The 15,625-nt window shown below is 38.5% G+C and overlaps 1 protein-coding gene across 3 annotated transcripts in view; it reads left to right on the top strand.

Moving 5' to 3' along the window:
* Positions 1-15,625, top strand: part of SLC35D1 (solute carrier family 35 member D1) — a 44,543-nt gene that overhangs the window by 10,721 nt on the left and 18,197 nt on the right. For all 3 annotated transcript variants that reach the window (XR_012130202.1, XM_017664959.3, XM_037024362.2), the window contains exons 9-10: positions 14,377-14,444; positions 15,547-15,625. Coding sequence is in view for 2 of the 3 variants with exons in the window: in XM_017664959.3 (XP_017520448.1) it covers positions 14,377-14,444; positions 15,547-15,625 (147 nt within the window). In the remaining variant the exon portion in view is untranslated. The remainder of the gene's footprint in view (positions 1-14,376; positions 14,445-15,546) is intronic.

Raw genomic sequence — 15,625 nt, 5'->3', positions numbered from 1 at the left:
ACTGAGAATTTACTTTTTAGCTTGCTAGTCATGCTAACCATTTTTTCTTGGCATCAGTATTGGGTACTATCAAAATATTAAAATTGAGTAGGCTCAAAATGGCTCTGGCTGTCAACATAAAAATAGTTTGTGCCAACTAGTGTCCTTCTCTTATATACTTGAAGGATAGATGAAGAGAATTTTTACATTTCTACTAAACTAAGAAATAGGAATAATAGTAAACTATCCTTGAGAAACAAAAAAAATCCTGAAATAGAATTCTTCAAACTGAAGAAAATGCTAGGCATCTCTAGAAGCTCTCTGTTTTTATGTACTGCTGTCATTCTGGCTTAAATCCCAGGCTGGTTTTTTTTCTTTAGGAGGTATTTAGTGCTGTGTGGTGACTTAATCATATAAATAGCAACTAGTATAATAGTTTACTTATTTTCTACAAATACTTGGTTAAATAAACCCAGAATAGAGTAGCAAAATAAATCCAGACAAGAATTTTTCTCTAAAATAAAAAGCCTATATTCATAGGAGAAAAATTGATATCATTTTGTTAGAATTCAAAAGATTTTACAAACTAAATGGAAATCTAGAATTCTGCCAAGGATTTCTGTACCAAGAATTCCTTGTAATTATTCCCCTAAGTAGTAATTTCTTCAGAATAAATGTGTTGGTTATTTACTTTAATGACAGTGACAATTCCCACATATAGTGGGAACCGAAAAAAAGAAAAGGTTTTTGAAAGTAGTTAGACTGTTAAAAAATTGTTTTTAAATCAAAGATAGGAAATGACTGCTTATAAAGCTGGGGTTTTTTTTTTTCCATCAAGAACCCCTTCTTTTTAAAAACTGGCATAGATGATCCTAAGCATGTATAAATGTTTTAGTGACCTGTGATCTGGCTGCCAGCAGGCCTAAAAACGACTCCAAAGTAGGAAACAGCTATTGCTCTGACATCAAGAGTACCAAATAAGTATTTGTAGTTTAAAAAAAAAAAGGGAAAAGAAAGTAACATTTATTGAGTCCCTATAATGTGTTAGTTACTTTATGTAATGTAATGCAGTTCCTATAACAGTTCCAGAAAGACTGAATTTTCCCTAATTTTACCAATGTGCTAATAGAGATTCAGAGAGACTAAACAATTTGCCCAGTGTCATATTGTTGGTGAGCAGTAGAGTCAGGATTTAAACCCAAGCTTGTCTCTGAAGGCCCTGGTCGTTCCATAGTGTTCAGCCTACCTCTCGCAGAGTCTAGCAGAAGCACCCCTCACTCTTTAGCTTTGAAGCAAGAATGCAATATAAAGTAATCCAGGCCCTCTTAGCAGCACAGATAGTTCCAAATCTTGAGGCCAATCTGTACATAAGAAAGTTGGAAGATAATGTGGTTAGGTATTCTATAGACTTGGCAAAGATGGAATTTTCATTAACTTGAAACTGACTAGTAGCTTGTAGCTACTTGAAAAAAAATGGCCAAAGGAGATACTTCTTCATTCCAGGGTGATGAGAATTTAACCAAAAGTTTTCTGCCAGGTTGTAGCATAATTCATGCATATTTCAAAGTTCAGAAATACTCAATTTGAAATGCTTCAAAATAGTTAAGAATACTTATTCATAGGAAAAATTAACTTTGCTTTATGAGGTTTAGATTTTCATCTTGTTTTTTACTTTCATAAGCAGAGTGGAATTTGAATAATCCTTTTCTTTTTTCCACTGAAAGTGATGAGCAAAGGTCAAGAAAGGTTTATTTTGGAAGAAGAATGTTTTTTAAGAATGACAAAGTTCATTTAAATACTTTCAAGTTGAGATGATTAATTATGGGAGCTGAATTTACAAAATGGTAATCAAACTCTATTAATGTTTTTAGGTTTCATATAATTGTTTATTCCTCATCACTAATTGCTTAATATGATTATTATGAAACATTTATTGGGGATATAGATGGATGTACTGGCTGGCTGTCTATAGTCTTAAGCTCTTTTTTTTAATAGTCTCTCCTTAAAACATTCTCCTTTAGCATTCTCAAATAATTATTAAGTGCTATTTTGTGTCTCTGGTGATAAGAAAAAAAAGCTGAATTAGGTGATATTCTTGCCTTTGATGCCTAGAGTCATCTTGAGGAGCAGACCTATCAGTACCAAAGCAATAAACTCTTATAGGTTATGTAGGAGAAGTGTTTTCAGGGTACCATGGTGTGTAAAACGAAATTGGGTCAATTCTGTCTCCTTGTTGGGGATGGAAGGCCTCATAGAACTTTGCCAGCATATAGAATTAAAATACAAGTGATATGAATAATCACTGTTGTTTTGGTAGGTTATGAATTAAATTTGCAACTTAGGAAGTAGAATTCTAAGTTTGACTATGTCCTAAATTCCTTGTGTGCATATGAGACAAGTCACTGCAATTTCATTTTAAGTTCAATTCAGATTAGTATTTCTGAGCATCTTCCCTGTGGTAAGAAAGCTCTCTGCTAAGTTCTCTTGGGAATATGTGAGAAATATGATGCAGAGCTTGCCATATAAGGAAGGCATTTGGTATGCACAGAGATGGTATAAGATCTCACACTGAGGTGCATGCCTGTCAGTCAGTATTGTAAATATTCAGATTAGGAAGAAATCGGTGTGCATTGACTATCAAGACTGGCCTTTTGGAGGAGATGGGGCTTGGATTTCTTATCCACCAAATGCAACAAATAATGCTAATCTGTTCTAGGGGCTATTATTAGAGGTATAACTTAGAGGGATGGTTGAGTGGTTTGTTTTTATTAACCCTTGCAGAAATGATGGGTGGAAGCCATAGATGACTTAATGTGTCCGAGAGACCTCATAGTATTTCTACAAGAGGTTGCAGTATATTTCTTCTACTGGATGATTAGTTTCATAGTAATCAGTGGACTGTTTGTCTGAAGTCCTGGCAAAAAGGGTTCACATTACAGAGTGGGATACGTGGCAGGATTACCTTACCCTTCAGGTAAGGGTTTTCTAGTAAGTGTGTGTCTTTTAGACTTGTGCAGTTCCTCCAAAATATGTATGTGTATGTGTAAGTGGACAAACACTCATATATGTGCATGTACTTTTTATTTTATTTATTTTTAAGGTATCATTGATATAGTCTTATGCTCAGGTTTCACGTGAGCAACATTGTGGTTACTACATTCCCTCCTATTATCAAGTCCCTACTACATACCCCATTACAGTCACTGTCCATCATCATAGTAGGATACGTGCATGTACTTTTTAAAGCATGGACACTTGTGTGTGTGACAGTTTATCTTTAAATAAAGCTTTAGTTTCTGTATTAGTTATTTGAGCCTACTTGTAGCCTTCAGTCATACTTTACCTGTAAGGTATGATGCCTTATCTCTGACAAGATGTTTCCACATAAATCATTTCCCCTGATCCTGATTGTATACCTGTGAGGCAGGTTGTTAACTTGATTTATAGAGGTTAAGGACATGCTTAATGTTGCATAGTAGCAGAGGTTGGAACTAGAACCAGTCCATCAGACCCCAGATAGATTCCTTGCTGTTCGCCTGACTACATCTATCTCCCAAAGTTATTTGCTGCCTCCCTGACTTATTTCTTCCCCCTGTTTGGGATGTCCATACAGGGCGTTCTTACACAACAAGCTATTCAATGTGAGAAATGCCTCAGAGTAATATCAGAAGTGGAGTCTGCAGCTTGGCCTTGTTGTTGTGTGATTGTTTACAATAATTTCTTTGATTCAACAAATATTTACTGAGTGCTTATTACGTTTTAGGTGCTATTCTAAGTGAAAAAATACAAAAAGCCATGTCCCTGCTCTAAAGGAACTTGCATTCCAGTGGGGTGAGGTGGACTAAACATAAACTATATAATGAGAACTATGAAAAGAAAATGAAGAGCACTTGGGGAAGTACTACTTTGGTAAGATGGTTAGGGAAAGCATCTTTATGTGTTTCATTTGAGCAGATTCTGAACTGAATGGACTAAGAAACCAGTTTGTGGGGCTCTCTTGAAGAAGTCATCTAGGTTGAGAGAAGAGCAGGTTCTAAGTGCTGAAGTAGAAGTGCTTAGCTTGTTCACAGGAGCATTTTCTGAGTAGGTAAACATTAGGAAAAGTTAAGGTGGGCACTGAAAAATGTGGAGGAAGAGAAACAAAAGGTACATACATTCCAGGTGGGACTAATTGCATGAGCATAGGCACAGCTACAAGGACCAGACGTCAGACACTATGGAGGACTTAGAGAGCGTCTGGTTCAAGCCTCTTATTTAACAGATGAGGAAACTGGGGCCCACAGAGGGCTCAGGACTAGAACCCTGATTTCCCGATTCTGTGACTAGAAGTGCTCTCACTCTTCCCACCACACCACATCATATCCTGCTTCCTTCTAAGATGGGAAGACACAGGAATTTAAAATGTATTCTGAAGATAATGACAAGTCCCAAAAAGTTTGTGACACAAGTGGTACAGTGGAGAGAATTTGGGGACAGAATGCAGAAGACAAGCAACCTCCAATTTTGTCCCTGGCCACTGTCTAACTTTGGACTAGTCCTTTCTGGTCTCCCCTGCTTTGTAATGTGTAAATTAAATAGGTTGAAACCACTGAGTCAGTTGGTTCTGTAGGTAGGGCCCTTTCTGGGGCTGAGATGGAGTTTCTGAGGAATAGAAGGCATGCCACTATGGAGACTAGGCTGCTCGTCTGACAACTGGTGTGAGTCCAGCTGCTGCCTGACTCCTGATAACCACTGCTGATAAGCTGCTCTCTTTTGTTGGGCTTCTGGCTTTCCTGGCCCACAACTATTTTACATGGAAACTATGCAAGATCTCCAGGATAAATTGTTAAATGAGAAAGCACAGTGTAAAAGAGTGCATATAGTATGCTACCCTTCGAGTAAAATAGAAAGGAAAAAAGAATAATATATATACACATATATTGTATTCACTTGTAATTTAAGTAAAGAAGCTCTGGAAGAATATATGTGAAAATAATATTCGAGTGTGTGTGTGTGAGAGACAGAGAACAGGGTGAGTATGGAACAGGAATAGGAGGGAGACTTACTACCATCTTTCTATATTTTTTGATTGTAGAACCATGTGAGGATATCTTAGATCATATTTTATAAAAGGAACAATAAAAAGGCCAAGTTTTTGTATAAATAATGACTATCATGAGGTGAATCCTAAATTTTAAAGTAACCAGGTAGGTGGGAGAAATTAATGTGTTCTCACAATTTGGAATTACAGATTCTTGACCCAAGTTGCAATTCAAACAAAATCAGATCTGAATTATTTTCCTCAATATCCCACCATTAACCTTAGTAGGTAGAGGAGGAAAACTGTCCTCTGTTGGGATGGGAATCCAGTAAGAGGGCTCTGAAAGGTCAGCTCCCCAGGGAGGCAGGGGTGACAGAAGTTGATGGTGCTAACATAGGCTTTAAGCAAGAATTAAAGGCCAAGGTAGAAAACAACTAAATTACCAAAAAATTGAAAGGTAATGTCCAATTAAACAACTCATTCCAGGGAGCAAATAATACAAGTCCTTGGCAAAGCATTCTGAGAAACTAAATGTGTGTAATTTTTTTTTAAAGTTAATTCAAGGCTCTCAAAGTCTTGGGTTTACCAGAAACCGAGGAACCGATACATTCAGCATTTAGTTTTTTAAAACATGTGTTCTAACTGCAAAACATTCTCCTTTTTATTTTAAAGTATGTATCATGCAGAAGCCAGCTTACTGTTCACAAACAATATCTAGTTAACAGCAATAAAGGTAGAACAGGCATCAATTGACTCATGATTTTCCAAAGTGTTTGGTTAGTACAGACTGTGCAAACTTGTTAGTTGCTGCCTGTCAGAGGGAATGTCTGCAGCACAAAGCCAGTGATTCACAGGCAGAGGAACTGGAGCCTGGCTTTCTGACAGCATACCCTGCTAGGTGTTCTCACGTAGGGATGGGAGAACAGAACCTTTGCTGTACATCTCACAAGGCTGGTACTGTAGGCACTGGTACATTGTATAATGTCTTCATTATATCACAGGTTAAATAACGTGGCTCAGATGAGTTTTACAGGAAAAGTTTCTACACAAATCATCCCCCTGGAAGTGTCTCATAGCATTGAATTTTTAGGCTGTTGGTTTAGCTTGTCCAGAGCTATTAATGTTTTCTGCGTACTCTGTGGATCTTACAGACAGACTGATTCTCATACCCTGAATTATTCTTTCCAGCACAGAGAGGTCCCTTCTGCTTTCTGTGCCTTGGTATTCTCATTATAAAACAAGCGGGTTGGATAGTTACTATTTACTTTCAAATGACCGCATCTTGTTTGACAGAATGTTTTTAGCCATTCTTATATTTGAGGATATGCCTTTTTCAGATAAGAGGAAGTGACCCATTCATAAGCTGGGGTGTGTAGTCTTGCCACGACTACTCAGGTTTTTACACAGGTATCAGAGGTACTGTAGGACTGTTGGTGTCATATTTATCCTACAGCCACATTTTTAAATGTCTGCTGCTTGGTCTTTTGCAGCCAAAGACCCATTCCTGTGGCAAAGAAGAGGCATGCAGCTGGCTGCTTGTGCCCTAGGCTAGCTTAAGAGACAAGCTGAGTATTTAGGGAAGGGAAAAAACCCATGAGAATTGTTTTTCTGTTTTTGAATTTTATATAAGTAGGATCATGTCCATGAGATTTATTTTAATAGTCTATAGATTTAGTTATTATTGTCCCAAAGGAGACTATGCAGTATATATTTGGGTATTTTTCTGAATACAATTTAATGTTCAGTATAAAGAATCTTGGGCCTGAAGTATATAGACTCAAGTCTACCACATATTAGCTGTGTCACCTAAAGTAAGCCATTGATTATCTTCTGGGGATAATAAGGCTTGGCCTTTCTATCACATAGGGTTGTCATGGGAATCAAATGATGTGATTAACACAGAGCACTTTGTAACCTATAAGGCACTCCACATATATGAGGCAGTACTTTTTACTCCACACTCTGTTCCCTCATCATCTGCAAATCTGACTCAAGCATCTTCAGCATAGTGCCCCGAGGCCTGTCATGGGCCCTGGCATGTGACTGGGACTTTGTAGATGTCAAATTATATATTGAAAGCAGTGAAGATACTTAGAATTATAGGAGGGAAGGAGCTAAGGCATGGAGAGGTTTATTTGAGGTCTTTGTCAAATAACTGATTACTTTCTAATTTTAGGTCATGAATAAAAAAAAGAATTAAAACTAATGTTTATATATGATAACTGACATTATTTATTGAACTGGGCTTTCTTCATGTCAGGCATTGTATCCATATTGTTTTTAATTCTGATAACAACTCTGCAAGATAGGCCTTATTATTTCCTCTTTTTATGCATGTGGGAACTAAGGTTCAGAGAGTCATCATGATCTGACATACCAGTTACTCTCTCAATGACTTTGGGGTATAAAAGAGTAGCTTATCTAGGAAAGGAGGATAATTTCAAGTTGAGGAAAGTCCTTGGGCCTGAGATTTTTCTATGTGTTTTAGCTTGGGTTTGATAAAGGCTCTGCTTACCAAGCTGATCTAACACTTATGTTGGAACTGGAGGAAGTTTTAATATGCACCAAGTTAACCTCCCTCACAGAGTTAAATCTGCATGTGGTGAGGTGGCACACGATGCTGGGCTCCTGAATCCTGGTGCACTGCTCTTTTAGGTCCCCTGGCTTTTTCTGCCAGACACCAGTCATCCTCTCAAAGGTACTTCCAAAGCCCAGTTGCTGGTTTGCTGGGTTATGCCTTTTTATATAAAAACAACTATATATATATATATATATATATATATATATATATAGGTATTTGTTGAGTTGTAATAGTATATATATAAATATATATATATATATATATATATATACACAAAACAGTATATAAAAAAAAGCTCTACTTCCATATACCAGCAATAAACACTACAGACTTAAGTAAATAAGACCATGTATAATAGCTTCAAAATTATGAAATGCTGAGGGAAAAATTTAATGAGATATGTGAATATCTGTACACCGAAAACCAGGAAACAGTACTGAGAAATTTTAAAAGACCTATATAAATGATTTTTATATTTATGAATATTTATGAATTGGAAGATGTGATATTGTTAATTTGTGAGTTTTCCCCAAATTGACCTATAGATTCAGCACAGTCCCAATTCTATAGCAGGATGTCTTTGTAGAAATTGATAAGCTGATTTTAAAATTTATGTGAAACTGCAAAGGACTTAGCATGGTGAAATAAATTCTGAAAAAAAAAATAGTGTTGGAGGATCTCTTCTATTTGATTTCAAAATTTTATAAAGCTACAATAATCAAGGCAGTTTGGTATTGGATTAAGAGCAGATGTAGATCAATTAAACAGACCAGAGAATCAAGAAAATAGACCATGTGGTGTCAAATATATCAAAATAAATCAATGAGGAAAGGATAATCTCTTCAGATGGTGCTGGATCAATTTGACATCCATGTGCAACAAAATGAATCCTGGCCTTTTACCTCTGGAAATACACAAAAATTAACTTGGAAAGTATTATGAGTTGCACTGTGTCACCCCACCCAAATTCATATTTTGAAATCCTCCCACTACCAGTACCTCAAAATATGACCTTATGTGGAAACAGGGTCATTGCTGATGTAATTTGTTAAGATGAAATCCAACTGGAGTAGGGTAGACCCCTAGTCTGTTATCACTGGTGTCTTATAAAAGAGGGGAATCTGCACACAGCCAGTCACTTAGGGAGAAAGCCACGTGAACATGAAGACAGGCTTCAGGGTGATGTTTCTGTAGAGGAATGCCAAAGATGGCTGGTGAATCAGAAGCCAGGGGAGAGGCAAGGAGCAGATCATCTCACAGCCCTCAGAAGGAGCTGGCTCTGCTGACATCCTGGACCCTCAGCATCTACAACTTTAAGACAAAAATTTCTATTGTTTGTGACTCAGTCTGTGATATGTTGTCATAAAAACATTACACCCTCTGTAAGGTAAAATATAATACCCTGTATTATATAATATAATTAATATAATGTATAACAAATAATATGTAATATATATCTCTAATATAACAAGGTTCACAGACGTAAGTGTAGAGCTAAAACTGTAGAAGAAAGCATAGGGGAAAAATCTTTCAGATTTTAGGTTAGACCCAGATTTCACAGAAAAGTCCTAAAGAGCAAGAATTAATAAAAGAATTGATAGGTTCCATCAAAAGTAAGTTTTTTCTCTTTTTTTTCAAAAGACACCAATAAGAAAATAAAAAGGTAAGCCACAGACTAGGAGAAAATTTTCACATAATCATATATATATGCTTAAGGACTTGTATACAGGAAAAATATATATATACTATTACAACTCAACAAATACCTTGAATAAAATTTGGAAAAGACTTAGATGCTTCAGCAAAGAAACAGTACTGACAGCAGATAAGCACATTAAAAGATGCTCATTTAGTGACTTCATTAGTCATTAGGGAAATGCAAAGTAAAATTACAATGAAATACCATTTATGTAATAGAATTATCTCACACTGTTCCAAGTGTTGATGAGAATGTAGAGCAGAGGGAACTTTAATATAGTGTAGGTGGGAATGAAAAGTTCTATAGCTACTTTGGAAAAGAATTTGGCACTTTCTTAAAAAGATATATTTATTGAAAGACTCAACCAAACCATTTTCTAGGTATTTACCCAAGAGAAGTAAACATGTCCACAGGAAGACTTGTACTTAAAGGTTCATTACAGCTTTATTTATAACAAGTCATGGAAACAATCCAAATATATGTCCACTGGTGACTAGGTAAATTTTGATAGAGCCATAAGATGGAATACTAAACAACAATAAAAATTAATTGCTTATGCACACAATATGAATGAATCTCAGAAGCATTATGTCAAATGAAAGAAGCCAGACATAAAATAATATATACTGTACAATCCCATTTGTGTGAAATTGTTAAGCAGGAAAACTCTAGTGACAGGAAGTAGATCAGAGGTTGCCAGGGGCTATAAATGGAGAAGGGGATTCACTGTAAGGGGTGGGAGGGAACTTTCTTGGGTAGTAAATATTTCTTTTTTTTTTCCAGCTTTACTGAACTAAAGTTGACATAAAACACTGTGTAAGTTTAAAGTGTCCAATCTGTTGATTTGATACAGTTACATATTGCAAATGATGACCACAGTAATGTTAGTTAATACTTCCTTCACCTCACATCATTGCCATTTTTTTTCTTTTCCATATTTTTGATGACACCTTTTTTTTTGGTATCATTAATCTACAATTACATGAGGAACATTATATTTACTAGACTTCCCCCCACAAACCCCATTACAGTCATTGTCCATCAGCATAGTAAGATGCTGTAGAATCACTACTTGTCTTCTCTGTGTTGTACAGCCCTCCCCGTGCCCCCACCCACCCACATTATACATGCTAATCGTAATGCCCCCTTTCTTTTTCCCCGCCCTTATCCCTCCCTTCCCACCCATCATCCCCAGACCCTTTCCCTTTGGTAACTGTTAGTCCATTCTTGGGTTCTGTGCTTCTGCTGCTGGACCTCATTTGTTCTTCTTTTTCAGTTTCAATAATTGTGACTTTAGACTATCATTTGGGATTGTTCTTCCTTCTTTAAATAGGCCTTGATTGCTATATACTTTCCTCTTAGAACTGCCTTCGCAGCATCCCACAGAAGTTGGGGCTTTGTGCTGTTGTTGTCATTTGTCTCCATATATTGCTTGATCTCTGTTTTCATTTGATCATTGATCCATTGATTATTTGGGAACATGTTGTTAAGCCTCCATGTGTTTGTGAGCCTTTTTGTTTCTTTGTTTCTAGTTTTATGCCTTTGTGGTCTGAGAAGTTGGTTGGTAGAATTTCAATCTTTTTGAATTTACTGAGGCTCTTTTTGTGGCCTAGTATGTGGTCTATTCTGGAAAATTTTCCATGTGCACTTGAGAAGAATGTGTATCCTGCTGCTTTTGGGTGTTGAGTTCTGTAGATGTCTGTTAAGTACATCTGTTCTAGTGTGTTGTTCAGTGCCTCTGTGTCCTTACTTATTTTCTGTCTGGTGGATCTGTCCTTTGGAATGAGTGGTGTGTTGAAGTCTCCTAGAATGAATGCATTGCATTCTATTTCCTCCTTTAATTCTGTTAGTATTTGTTTCACATACGTTGGTGCTCCTGTATTGGGTGCATATATATTTATAATGGTTGTATCCTCTTTTTGGACTGACCCGTTTATCATTATGTAATGTCCTTCTTTATCTCTTGTTACTTTCTTTGTTTTGAAGTCTATTTTGTCTTACACAAGTAATGCAACTCCTGCTTTTCTCTCCCTATTGTTTGTGTGAAATATCTTTTTCCATCCTTTGGCTTTTAGTCTGTGTATGTCTTTGGGTTTGGGTTTGAGTTTCTTGTAAGCAACATGTAGATGGATCTTGCTTTTTTATCCATTCTATTACTCTGTGTCTTTTGATTGGTTCATTCAGTCCATTTACATTTAGGGTGATTACTGAAAGATATGTACTTATTGCCATTGCAGGCTTTAGATTTGTGGTTACCAAAAATTCAAGGGTAGCTTCTTTACTATCTTACCATCTAACTTAACTGGCTTATTAAGCTATTATAAACAGTCTGATGATTCTTTATTTCTCTCCCTTCTTATTCCTCCTCCTCCATTCTTTATATGTTGGTTGTTTTATTCTGTGCTCTTTTGTGTTCCCTTTGACTGCTTTTGTGAAGAGATGATTTTATTTTTTGCCTCTAGTTAGTATTTGGTTGGTCTGCTTTCTTTGGTGTGATATTACTTTCTCTGGTGACATCTATTTAGCCTTAGGAGTGCTTCCATCTAGAGCAGTCCCTTTAAAATATCCTGTAGAGGTGGTTTATGGGAGGCTAATTCCCTCAACTTTTGCTTGTCTGGGAATTGTTTAATCCCTCTTGCATATTTAAATGATAATTGTGCTGGATACAGTATTCTTGGTTCAAAGCCCTTCTGTTTCAGTGCAGTAACTGTATCATGCCATTCTCTTCTGCCTTTAAGATTTCTGTTGAGAAGTCTGATGATAGCCTGATGGGTTTTCCTTTGTAGGTGATTTTATTTCTCTCTCTGGCTGCCTTTAATACTCTGTCCTTGTCTTTGATCTTTGCCATTTTAATTATTATATGTCATGGTGTTGTCTTCCTTGGGTCCCTTGTGTTGGGAGATATGTGGCCTTCCATGGTCTGAGAGACTATTTCCTTCCCCAATTTGGGGAAGTTTTCCGCAATTATTTCTTCAAAGACACTTTCTCTTTTCCTCTCTCTTCTTATGGTACCCCTATAGTGCGAATATTGTTCCGTTTGGATTGGTCACACAGTTCTCTTAATATTCTTTCATTCCTGGAAATCCTTTTATCTCTCTCTGCCTCAGCTTCTCTGTATTCCTGTTGTCTGATTTATTCCATTAATGGTCTCTTGCACCTCATCTAGTCTGCTCTTACGTCCTTCCAGAGGTTGTTTTATTTCTGTAATCTCCCTCCTGACTTCATCCCTTAGCTCTTGCATATTTCTCTGCAGGTTCATCAGCATGGTCACAATCTTTATTTTGAATTCTTTTTCAGGAAGATTGGTTATATCTGTCTCCCCAGACCCTCTCTCGGGGGTTGTCTGGGTAATTCTGGACTGGACCAAATTCTTCTGCCTTTTCATGGCGATAGAGGTAGTCATAAGCAGGTGGCGTGTGTGTCAGCTGGGAGAAAAAGTCCCTTCCTGCTTGCTGGTCGCCTTGCCCTTCTCCGTTGCCTGTGTCGGTTACCCGCACATCGAGAGCAGCCTCCAGGTTAATTTCCTGAGCTGCTGCGGGCGGGGCAGCTGTCAGGGTAGCCCAGCGCCTTGCGGGGAGTGGCACTTGTACCAGGTGTGCTCTCCTGCGAGATCAGGGCCCCTTTGCGCTCTGCTCCGGCTTCCTCCACCTGCGCCTGGCAGCTGTGTGCCAGTGGCGGCCCCTGGGTCTGGCCCGGGTGGCTGCATGCTGGGAGGAGACTCCGGGTAGCTGCTGTGGGCAGGGCCGATGTCCGGCTGCTCGGCTGCTGTGGTGGGGCCGCGACAGAGGGGGGAGTGAACGGGAGGCTGTTTATCGTTGTGAGGGGCTTCAGAGTTGTGTTGCTGCCCAGGGGGCTTGGGCACCTGAAGTTCCTTAGAATTTCCAGCCTGCTGGGCTGAGTGTGCCAGGATGATTCCATCCAGCTGTGAGGCCCCTGTCCCTTTAACACTTTCAAAAAGCACTTGCTTTTCTTTTGTCCCAGGGTAGCCGGCTGAGGGTATCCGCTCGCAGATTTTACTTTTCCATTTCCCTAATATTCAGCACACCATGCAATGTGTGTCTGCGCTCCCGGTGTGGATTTCTAGGGCTGGTTGTTTAGCAGTCCTGGGCTTCCACTCCCTCCCCAGTCGGACTCCTTTCCTCTCACCATTGAGCTGGTGTTGGGGGAGCACTCGGTTCCTGCCGGGCCACGGCTTGTATCTTACCTGCTTTGTAACATGCTGAGTTCTTGCAGGTGTGGATGTAGCCTGGCTGTTGTACTGTATCCTCTGGTCTCTCTTTTAGGAATAGTTGTATTTGTTGTATTTTCAAAGATAGGTATGGTTTTGGTAGGAGATTTCCCCTGCCCTACTCACACTGCCATCTGGCCTCCTTATTGCATTGTTACATTTTATAAAATATGAGGAACCTGGTATCGCTGGAGCCCTGGAGCTGTGAGATTGGTGAAATGGCAAGAATTGAAGCTGGACAGGTTAGCGGAGAGCTAAAAGGTGGAATGTTTCTCCAATTTGCTTATCAAACTTATATTGAAAGAGAAATTATGTTTTTGATGCAGGAACCCTCCTCCCTCTTGGATGAGAAATGAAAAGATCAATAAACCCTTTCATTTCCTTTGTTTTTGGCTTTTAAAAACAACAGAAGCCTTGCTTTTACAAATCAATTGTTTTAAAATAGTAATTCTCCCTGGATAGACCTCAGCTGAATTTGTGTAACTAAGGCTGTACTTGAGCTTCCAAATGTTACAGGGAGGATATACATTTTAACGTGTGTGAAAGCTTTTAATACTAGCTATCAGGGAGAACTGCTGAGATTGGCTGGCTGTGGCTTGTGCTTTCAAGCAAATATCTTTGTAGCAACTGGGAGAAGAACAAAATCTCCCTCACATTACATTTTAGAAAGGAGAAAACCTGAAACTGCTTATTGGTTCAGCTTCATATATATGAAATTCTTGAGCGCCCTATTCTATCCTTGGAGTGATGCAGGAAAAGGTATGTATATGTATGTGATAGGAGCCAAGCACATAGGATTTTGATGAGTGAACAAGACAGCTGATTTTGAGGGCCTGCTGTAAAGTTGAATGCTTTCTTGTATATTCCAGGCAATGGATTTTGAAGGCTGGGCTGATACCTTCTTTCTTCTGCAGTTCATCCTCTCTTGTGTGATGGGGTAAGCCTTTGTTGGGTTGTTCACAGATAGTTTTCCCAGAGAAGTTTGTTCTAGAGTCCTTTTGCTTCATTCCTTGGTATCCTGTTCTATCTCTTGAATGTGTCAGCCTAGAATAATTAAATGTCCAGACTTAGATGGTTTCACAGCCCTTGGGAATGTTCCCTCAGGGCTACTAAACTGACCCCAAAGTCATGGTAAAGGGTGGAAAAGAAGCTACCATTTACCGAATAAACTAGTATGTGATAAGCACTATTATATTTCAACATGCACTATTTTATTTTATTTCTACATTGGCCATTTGAGAGTTGTTTTTCTCTTACCTATAAGAAAGCAGGCTCAGAACTCAGTTGTCTTTTAAGTTTGCAGTTAGTAGGCAACAGTGGCAGCCTTTGGATTTGGGTCTTGTTTGTTCTGTCAGGTTGTCTTCCTCATAAAAGAGTATATGTAGAAAGCAAGAGAGTATCTTCTCTTTGTGTTCATATTTCCCTAATGCATTTTTCCCCCAAGCAGTCAGTTCAGTTGATTCTTGTGACTCGCTCTGACACTGGTGAGGTACATAGTCAGCAGGTGCTTCAAAATAAAGTTGGTACCTTAGGATTCAGTCAGGCCCAGGCGCCTCATTAGAGATCTGGGAATTCCAGCGGCTGCCTCTTAGTTGTCAGTGAGCCTCTATCCCCTCTTAAAGTCATTCTAATTTGACTTTCTTCCATCCTGAAGACCTTCTCTTGCCTTCACCCCAGTCCAGAGGTTATATTGTCCCATGGGAGGTGCACCTGTGCCAGGGTCTGTGCATTCTGAGCTTCCTGCCTGGGCTAGGTGAATTAGTAGGAATATGATCTAAAAAGAGTACTCATGATTATGAATGATGGTTTCAAGCTTTTGGTGAGAGTAGCTGGGAAAAACACCTTGTCAGTAAATGGGCATGTGTTTCTACTTAATGAAATTTAAAAAATTCTGAAGCTGCAGTACAAGCAGCAGTGAGGTGGGGAACACTCGCAGTTAGTGACTAGAATGTGCCAGCGTAGCCAACACTGATTGTTTCATTTCTACAGATTATTTTAAAGTAAGGAACTGGCTCTTAAAAGATGCCTCTTCATTCCAGGTTTATCTTGATGTACGCCACAGTACTCTGCACTCAGTATAATTCTGCTCTAACAACTACAATAGTTGGCTGTATTAAG

Source organism: Manis javanica, chromosome 4 (assembly GCF_040802235.1).
Source record: "Manis javanica isolate MJ-LG chromosome 4, MJ_LKY, whole genome shotgun sequence".
In the NCBI taxonomy this organism is placed as follows: Eukaryota; Metazoa; Chordata; class Mammalia; order Pholidota; family Manidae; genus Manis; species Manis javanica.
The sequence above is the reverse complement of the archived record's forward strand: the minus strand, read 5'-3'. Positions and strand labels throughout refer to the sequence as shown.